General features: G+C 38.9%; 1 protein-coding gene across 1 annotated transcript in view; it reads right to left on the bottom strand.

The window, feature by feature from the left end:
• Positions 1–4,594: 4,594 nt before the first annotated feature.
• Positions 4,595–9,678, bottom strand: part of PIEZO2 (piezo type mechanosensitive ion channel component 2) — a 1,150,823-nt gene continuing 1,145,739 nt past the window's right edge. The window contains exons 53-54 of the mRNA XM_086964934.1: positions 7,478–7,658; positions 4,595–5,175 (exon numbers count right to left, since the gene is read on the bottom strand). Coding sequence (XP_086821060.1) covers positions 4,923–5,175; positions 7,478–7,658 — 434 coding nt within the window. The 3' untranslated portion in view covers positions 4,595–4,922. The remainder of the gene's footprint in view (positions 5,176–7,477; positions 7,659–9,678) is intronic.

The raw sequence follows: 9,678 nt of genomic DNA, 5'->3' as shown, positions 1-9,678 counted from the left end.
TGATAGTATTATTTGCTGTTATACTATCACCACTTTCTGTTTTTAACCTTGCCGTTATGATGACCCCTCTATTAAAATTTCACCTTTGGCATCACAACAGGCAATTTTAATCACTATTCTCTTTTGTTATTACACACTTTTTGCACTGCAACTTTTGACCCTTCAGCTGAGACATCTCTTCTCTCTCACTGGTTGTGTCCATACCAGCAGCCCACAATACTATACAGTGGGCCTTTCTGGATGGTACCAGTTTATACAAAACAACCCAGATGACGAGATTCCGCCAATGGGTGGGCTGATGGGTATATATACTTTATATACTTTCTTGTCTTTCTCCTCTCATAACACACGTATACATATATATACTTCTTTCTTCACACTACTCACTGAGTGTTTAGATAGTATTTTGAGACCCTTGGCATTCTTTGTGTTTTTTTCTTAGATAACTGGGGGATAGGATGAAAGCAGGTCTTTAAAAAGGTTCCCCTTTGACCCTTTCTTACGTTTTTTTTTGTATAGTTTCAGGGCTGACGAATGTGATAGAGACTAATGAAGTCACAGCAACTGTGAGGTGACAACAATGTGAATGCCAAACAAAAGGGTGGCCTTGCGTCAGTTCAAGGAGCAAGGAGCTGGGTGTCTTAATATAGTCTTCCAGTCAGTTTCAAAGACGTATATTCCACTGTGGCCTGACAACCCCTCTCCACAATGCACCATCAAACAGTAAATAGTGTCTATTGGCCCAGAAGGCCCAGAAAAGAAGGGGGCAAAAGCTGCATCCACCCCTCCTCAAGACAGCTGCTGCTACATCAGAACTTTCTCTACTTCATGATCCGCAACTATCCAGGTGCTATTTTCTTTTTTAAGGGGGATCTCCTCTTCCTCCCTTTCTGATTCAGCCTCCCACCTGCCTCAAATACCCATAGAGGCCTGATTCACAAAGGTATACTTCAACTTTTGTTTTGGAATGCATAAAACTGCATGTTAATTCCGGGTTCAAAAGAGTGTTGAGTGCTCATTGTCGGGGCAGGGAAATCTTCACATAAAAACATAGGCATGTTTTATATTTTTATGTGCTGAGCTCTCCGCCCCGAATGCGGAGACGCTTGACAAAAAAGTGTAAGTTTAACTTTGTGAATCAGGCCCCTAGTGTTGCTCGGTCACCTGCTTTAACCCACCTGTTTTTTCTGCCTAATCCCTCCATTTGACCCTTCCACCCTATGCCATCCCATATTATCACCAAATGTGATGCAGTGCCCGCAACAAAATTCGTTTTCTTTATTTATATGTTTACTTACCTGTATTTGGCCATATTCCGTAGTTTACTAACCCCCACCCTGCCCCACATCACCGTCCGGCAGCACTCCCACCACCGACCGCTACTGCTCGACTCAATTTTTTTCAAGAAAAGTCTATCCTTGGCTTCAGAACTAAGAATCTAAACTCAGCTAAGAGTTGGTTATCAATCTGAGGTAAGAGAGCTGGGTTCCATAATCAATCAAGATTTGTATAGCTCGGCTAATCACCCATGAACATTTTCTATACCTCTCACACCTTCTCGCCTGTAATATTTTCCACACTGTAAACATTTTCTCCAGAATGAGTTGGTAGTCTGGTAGTCAGAGTCTTGGTCAGAGCCGGACTGGCCATAGCGGGCACCGGGCGTTTCCCCGGTAGGCTGCTAGGGTAGGGGCGGTTTTGGGCCCCGGGGGACCGGGGGTCGTTAATATTGGCCCCCGTAACAAAATCGCAGAAAACAGCCCTCGCAAACTGCTAAGCTGCACTCCCCACACCCCAGGGTGTGCAGTTTGCCAAGGCCTGTTTCTGTTCCCAGTCCGGCCCTGGTCTTGGTCAAGTTACACGCTTTACTGAAATTCAAAAATAATTTCAGCATTACTCCTGTCAACATGAGACTATCATGGATCATGAGACTATTACAGATTCCAAACTGTACTTACAGGAGGAAACACAGCTGCAAACGGAAAGATATTAATTTTCCATTTCCAATACTGGAAATGGTGTCCATAAGTCTATTTACACTTCTAAACTTTTTTTGTTTCTTCACAATATTTTCTTCATCGAGAAACCACTTACTTCAAAACTCTATCCCCATTGTCATCCTGAATGTAGGCTTAGTCCTGCTCATCATTGTAGTAAATATCTTACTATCTCGAAGCTTGGTAATTACCTGCAAAACATTAAACCCTGAAATGCCCACAACCCACTTCCTGTGAGCAAAATATGTTCATCCACATATATGTATCTTACTTGTAGAGTTGTAAATTTGTGTTTTATGATTCATTGACCTAAATATGTAAGTAACTGGTTGGGCGCATGAGCATCTCAGTTTGTAATTTTCTTTGAGAATTGGCCTACTGTTAAACATTAACTAGAAGTATAAAAACGATAATTGCTATCTCACATAAGAGCAACTGCATTCATCCTTAAATTACATCTTTAGATACATCCAATTCATTACTATTCAAATATGAATAACATAGTTTGAAATCAAATCTGACTCCTAGAGGTGCCAGCAAGCCTGTAAAGATTATTGAAAATGACTTAACTTATTCCAGTGCCTATACATCTGTAATATTTATCTACATTGTTTTTCATATATAATACTAATAATTCAGAATGCATGACAGAAAACTCAATTGCTGAAAAACCATTTTTATTTTGAAATGTTAATTGTTTGCTCGTTTTATGAAAAAAGCAGCTATTTAGATGGGTTCCAAGAACTGTAGAAATTATTCTACAAATGTCAGCTATTTTGAAGAGAGTCATACAGTAGCACGTGTGGCATTGGGTATAATGCCACTTCCTCTTCCTTGTATCATGCAAATACAGTTTTAAAGAGGTAAAACAGCTTGCTGAATTGAGAGTATGAGGAGAAGTGAAAAATTCCTTGTTTTATTTTCCATGTATTCAATCGAAAATTGACAATGGTGGGCAGAGTTCATCACCATACAACCTTAAACCCTAGTGGTCAAAGGTCATCACCATTCAACCTTGATGGATGATACAATATACACCATGAAAATACAAACAGAAAATAACAGACGTAATTCACTTACGAGTGCGTGAATAATGCACAACCATTAGACTTGAAGAGGGGCAAATCCAATTATTGAGAAACCACCACTTCAAGCCAGAGGTGGTGCTACTTCTCTGATGAGTGGTGCTGGACCATGAAATTCCTTCTCAGATATTGTCTCTTGTGTAAACATAATTGTAAACCTTCCAACAATTATAAAAGTGTGTCACCAACAGTAGTCATATTCTGAAGATTTTCAATTTCAGGAAAGATCCAGTGAATTATTACATTTGCTGAAAATGGCTAACAGTTTCAATGTTACTTTTTTATATTCACAGCATGTAATCAAATAAAATGTGCTGCTTTATTGGAAGCACGGATTATGATATTGGTTCCGGTAACATTGAACTCCATTGATGTAAAAAGCCCTTTTAATACAGTGTACCACTCAGATGATACCAAACGATACTCTTGAAATAGAATTCTGCCTGTATCAGCAGTGTGGTGACTATTTCTAAAGAACAATCACAAAAGTATGCAATTTTGTCTAGCTCCGAATGTTCTACAGCAGAGGTTAGAGGAAAAATGTTCCTAAATTGTCTTTGCCACATATTTTTATTGTAACTAAGTATTTTGGGAATAAAAACTGTACAGTACGACCCTTAGCATACCCTATTCCACTTATTGTTTTTGCATATATTTCTCAGAAATTGCATTTTCGTTTCGGACATGGAATTAAGATTACATTGCAAGCACAATTGTTCATTCTAGAATTTTGTTTAATTCGAGGTTTGTGGCTTTGATGGTAATTATTTAAGATATGGAATTTTGTATCCTACTATCTATTCCCAAAGCAGGAAACGAAAAATCTGCATTTGATGTAAAAAACATGAATATAAATATGCTTATGTAAACATTTCTTTCAATTTAAATTAAAAAAGCAAAAGGGGACCTGTAGTAGGCAAACCAAATGGGACAAGTAATATAAGACACAAGGTGACATGCAATATTTCAATCTTTGAATTGCATTAACAAATTCCAACAGTTTCCTATGGAACTGGGTAGTTTTATTTGGATTCATCAATAACCACTAATTTGGGTGAGCATAGACTGAAGGAGCGTCCAATAGATCAACACATATATCTTCGTAACCATTAAGTTTACATTGATTGTTTCTATTTTTCCTGAGAAAAGTTATTGATGTTTACCGAAAAGGTTCCCTTTGACTGTACAAATAAAATAAGGCAATGTAGAAGATTGTCACTTTTTGTTTGTTTTTGCTGTAAGAGATCAATCTGTGGAGGCCCCAGTACCATCAAACGTCTCTTCTTCCAGGTATGGTTATGTTCCTTCGATCTCCCCTTGTTGCTTGAGGTCCGTTGGAGGCCAGTCACCTTACCATCACTTGGCCTGACAATTTAGAGACAAGATGCATGCCAACATATTGCACGATCCAAATGGTGTCATTTCGTTGAAGGTAAATATTAATTTCACAATCTGTGAGAGCCTTCCTTTTTTTAATCACGTTCTCTCAATTTCTCGTCTTTTTCCTCATTGTCTTTCTTTCTTTCTTTCTTTCTTTCTTTCCTTCTTTCTTTCTTTCTTTCTTTCTTTCTTTCTTTTCTATTTAGCCTGACAGGCAGTATGATATCCTGTGACCAAATTAGAAATATAGTTTCTGTGTTTCTGGAGGGGTGGCATCAAAAGGCCTTCTTCACCATTAATCCTTAATTTGGAAGGCAGTGTAGATTCCAAAATAAGTAATCCCCTGGACACTGAGTGAAAAACCACTGCTACCCAGCAATAAGAGACATAGCTCTTATAATAATTTTGTGCTTTTTTAATCAGACAAAGTCAACTGAATCCCACCATGGGTCCCCAGTGATCATTTAGTCTTTTCCCTTGTCCATTTGATCATAGTCTCTGGTGATCGATACAGGAATATTAATTTGGCATACAGGTCTTCTTCTAATTCCAGTTCTCCAGTCTCTCGTACTAAGAAGATGTCTGTGCACAGCTTCAGTATCCGGTCAACATTTGGTAGCTCTTCAAACATGATAGAGTGTGAAATCCCGCTGAAGAACTCACGCACGAACTTTCCAATCACCAGGACAACAGAGGCATACAACCCCATTATTCTGTGGAATAAAAAGAAATTAGAGTTATTTAGAGACTTGAATTAAAAGAAAATAGGTATGTTTGTAATACAGAATCATTTAATTGTTTAATTTCTGTTGACTTGAAAGTCTCTGGCATCCCTCTAAGGTATATACCCCAAGTTTAGCTCACATTATCCATTACTCCCAGAAGGCACCGCTTTGTCAACTGGCCGGCCCATCAGGGGGCGTTGAATTAGGCTGAATAAAGGGGGAAGTATGTCCCGTACTGCACATAATCGATTGCAGAAGTAGACTTTGAGAAAGAAAGCAGGACTTTTGAAAGGCATCAGGCAATACCACGGAATGGCTGTCAATTGTTATCAGTAACCAGCAAGAAGTTTATACCCGAAATAAAGGCTTGTTGCCAAACGCTCGTGTGGAGTGCACCTGAAGACGTGGGCACAACTGGAGCATGATGTTTATGTGGCAGCCCGGCCGCTGAGATTGCCCCACCCCACGAAAGGAGGGGCTATGGGGCTTGGATATACCCAGCCTCTGTGATGGAACTTTGGCGGGGGATTTAAAACTGACACTGGCTGTTGAGGCCTATCTGGGGGCTTATCGGCTTATCGGACAGTAATTAGTGCAACCATCAGCGGTATGAAAGTTACGAGACATGTACTCCCATAAGGCTCCGCTTTGTCATCTGACCAGCCCATCAGGGGGCTTGCAATTAAGCTGAAGAAAGGGGGAGTATGTCCAGTAATGCTCGTAACCGATTCAGACGTAGCCTTTGAGAAAGAAAGCAGGACTTTTGAAACACGTCAGGCAATACTACAGAATGGCTGTCAATTGTTATCAGCAACCAGCAGGATGTTTATACCCGAAATAAAGGTTTGTTGCCGAACGCTCGTGTGGAGTGCAGCTCAGTGCGTAGGCTCCACTGGAACATATATCTTAAAAAACACAGTGATGTGTAGTTATAGATAAGTCACATTTTCCATAGGAACAGCATATTTGTTTTGCTAGTAACTTTAGCGCCGTTTGACAAACCTTCACAAAGTTTTCCCAAAAAATGTCATCCACCTCAGCGCCTTCTTGGAAAGTTTCAGGGTGCTCCATCATGCAAGGGCTGAGAAAATGGAGGTCCGAAAACACGTAGGGATTTTATACAGCGATACTGAAAAAAATGGCTGAACAGAATTATATAACATTTCTGTTCAGCCATTTTTGAGAATTTAAGGTACAAAAGTTTGTGATTTAAAAGCATGGAGCATTCTGATTGGCATAGAGGGCCTTTTTTTCCTGTTGACTTCTTTTGTACTGCGGGGCTGGGAAGGTCCAGTGGGACCAAATGATTTAATTGGTTGGCCACAACATGAAAAAAAATGTTGTGGCCTCCATTACAGGCCGCAGAGACCTGGCACTCCATGTCCAGAAGTTACCTCAGACAACTCAAGTAACTAAACCCTGCGCCCCTGCCATACACTGGCTATGAACTCACATATTAAAACACTCATGACATGTTATATGACATCTTTGATAACATCAATGATGACAACTGAAATGACATCATTGATGATATTGCTTTGAATAGTGAGAGTGCACGTTATAGTTACGTGAGTTCACTATACCTGCTGAATTTCAGTGTTTTTTATAGTTTAAAATGTTACCTTTTAACTGACTTTTCCACCAAACTGTGATTGTACTTTAACCTTTGTTTTTTTCTGTGAATATATGTGTGTGTGTTTATATATTTTTATGTGTGTGTAGTGCACCTGTAGAACCTCTTCACTTACTCTTAAATTCCATGGTCAATTAGTCACAAAACATCTTTAATGGAAATGACACGGGAATATTATTGCACAATTGGCAACTGGTACCTAAGAAACCACTACACACTCTTTGTATTGTTTATTAACAGGGAGTTGGACATATTGAAGCCAATCAAAAAAGGAATTTTGAGTACATGAACTAGTGCTACAGGAATACTACTTCACATACTCATAAATGCCTTTTTGAATCTGCCCCATTATGTCTATTTTAGTTTGTCTTTATCAAACTCTTATGCATAGTCAGGAGTTGTTGTCAACATTTGGTATTTATCTAGCCCCACTGTACCTATATTTCAAAAAGAGTTTACTGACGATAAGATACTTTGCTCCACATGTGATTCGACTGAACAACAGAATCATTAATTATTGATTATTGGTTAATAACTTATCAAAATGTCGAAAATATATAGAAATTTCTGAATTAAAGCGAGCTAAGCTATAACAAAACATTCACTAGCGGTAAGTCTCCTCCATTGTGAATAAGTTAACATATATGGATTACTTACCCATAGCCTGCTAAAAATCCAAGACTGGGAGGGCTAACTTTGTCACTGAAAACAATCAACTCCAGACTATTTTTGTTTTTGTTGAAGGTCCTCATGGGTTGGTTTACAACCCACCATTCACGAATTCCCTCTGGGGTGATTTCCTTTTTGAGTGAAACAGTAAGGTTGACATAGTCCCCATCTGTAAAGAAGAAAATAAGTAACATTGATTTACAATTCACTGATTATTCACTGATTAAAATATAACCTAGGTTAAAATTCCAATGAAATGCAAACACTACCTGAAACAGATTGATATTTCTTGTGGGTAGGAGCGAAGATAAGTGGAGGAGAATAATGGAATAAGGAATGAGCTGTGATGCTCAGATCTTAAATGAACCTCAGTTTTACAGTTAGAAGAACTCTTAGAAGTCATGGAGTTGTTTAACACGAATGTACATGTGTGCAGCCCTACTATACTTTCCAAAGTGTTAGGTTTCATTATTCAAAAGATCATTCACAAAAGAAGTCTCAGTGGCAAATATTTCAGCACGTCCTGTTTGGCGAGGGGATAAGAGCTAAACATTGTATTCATGTAAGTGTGTATGCGTCTGCCTGAGGTAAAACAGGAGTGAGTGACAAGGAGAGAGAGTGAGAGAGAGGTAAAGAGAGAGAGAGAGAAAGTGAGAGAGATTTGGTGATCCAAAAGGGTTGATTAATTCAGGTGCCTGCATGTGTAGTTATATGGTATGTTTGATCTGATATTAAAAATAAATATCCAATATGGCAAATCAGATGGAGAATATTAGTGTAGAAAATTACATCAGGTTTACTGTGAGTTGGTTCTGCCTTTTACGTACATTGATTTTGGTGTTCACTAACGGTTTATGACAATATACCACCAGGCAACTTGCATTCGTCTGAGAAAGAAGCCCTCCCTTCATGCTTGCAGCATATTAATAACATAAGTGAGGACTGGTGTAGGCAATCTCTGCTGCTATTAACACGAGTACCACATTTTCGGCATACAAAAAGCGATGTTCAAAGAGCATTGGAAAGACTGTATTTTCTATGGCAGTATTATTTTTAGGTCGAGCATTCCAGACCTCTTGTTTATACTTTGTATATACTTATATGTGTATGTACTTTGTGGGTACTGGAGATCAGCCCTAGGACTTGTCTGCTTCTGCTTAGGGACTTATTTTTCTGTTCAACTACCTCCATTTAACTTTCTTGATAGAAAACGACCAGCAGAGGTCAGTAAAATACTAGAATCACTTTAGCATTCTCTAGATTCTAGTCCATAGAAATTGTCTTCCTTGAGCACCCTTAGAAAATAATTTTTTTTTCAAACCTTGTATTTTCAGTGATATGACCATTGAAGGCCCTGGTTTTATATTAAAAACAGAGTTTTGGACTATACCATTTTCTGCTGAAAGGCAATATTTCTCTCCATGTGTTCCCATACCTTGCATGTCACGCAGTTTGGTGCTTACTTCCCCTCCATGTTAAAGAACAGTAGATGTTTCAGCACCCAGGCTAATGTGCTGCATAGCTAAATACATATAAGGTCCCAAAGGCAAGACCGATTGCATTGCAATTGCTCATTTTGCTATGTTATGTTATGTAATGTTACATGGGGATTTATAAAGCGCAACATACACCAACAGGTTCCTTGGCACTGTAGAAGTGAGTAGATGAATACAGTGTAATGCCAGGGACAGCTAGTTGTAGGCCATAGTGAAGAGCCAAGTTTACAACAGTTTTCTATGTTGTTGGTTCTAGGAAAATACAATTATGCCCACAATACAACGGATGTCTAAAGACAGTTAGCACAGTTCACACAGCCATTTTGAGTGTATGTAACTTGAAATTACTGGGTGCAAGCACTTTCATTCGATTAGAAGTGCAAATTCACCTTTTATTAATTGTTTGCATTTGTAAACTGATTTACCCATGAAAAGGACTGCGCATGGATAAATCTCCCTCTGGAATCAAGGGTTGGGAGTTCTAGGAAAGAGAAGCCCTGGAAAGTTTAGGAACACCCTGAAACTCTCTAATTTTTGAGTCTTCACAAAAGACTGCACAAGCACATTCCGAATCTGGAAACAATACGAGATGTACTTCTGTCAAGGAAAAGAGAAACAAATTTTCCCAACTGGGAAGTTGCAGGAATAACTCCATAAGTGGAATGAGTGAAAGAAAGGAGAAGAAAGTAAGCA

Source organism: Lissotriton vulgaris, chromosome 4_1 (genome assembly GCF_964263255.1).
Source record: "Lissotriton vulgaris chromosome 4_1, aLisVul1.2, whole genome shotgun sequence".
Classification (NCBI taxonomy): Eukaryota; Metazoa; Chordata; class Amphibia; order Caudata; family Salamandridae; genus Lissotriton; species Lissotriton vulgaris.
The sequence above is the reverse complement of the archived record's forward strand: the minus strand, read 5'-3'. Positions and strand labels throughout refer to the sequence as shown.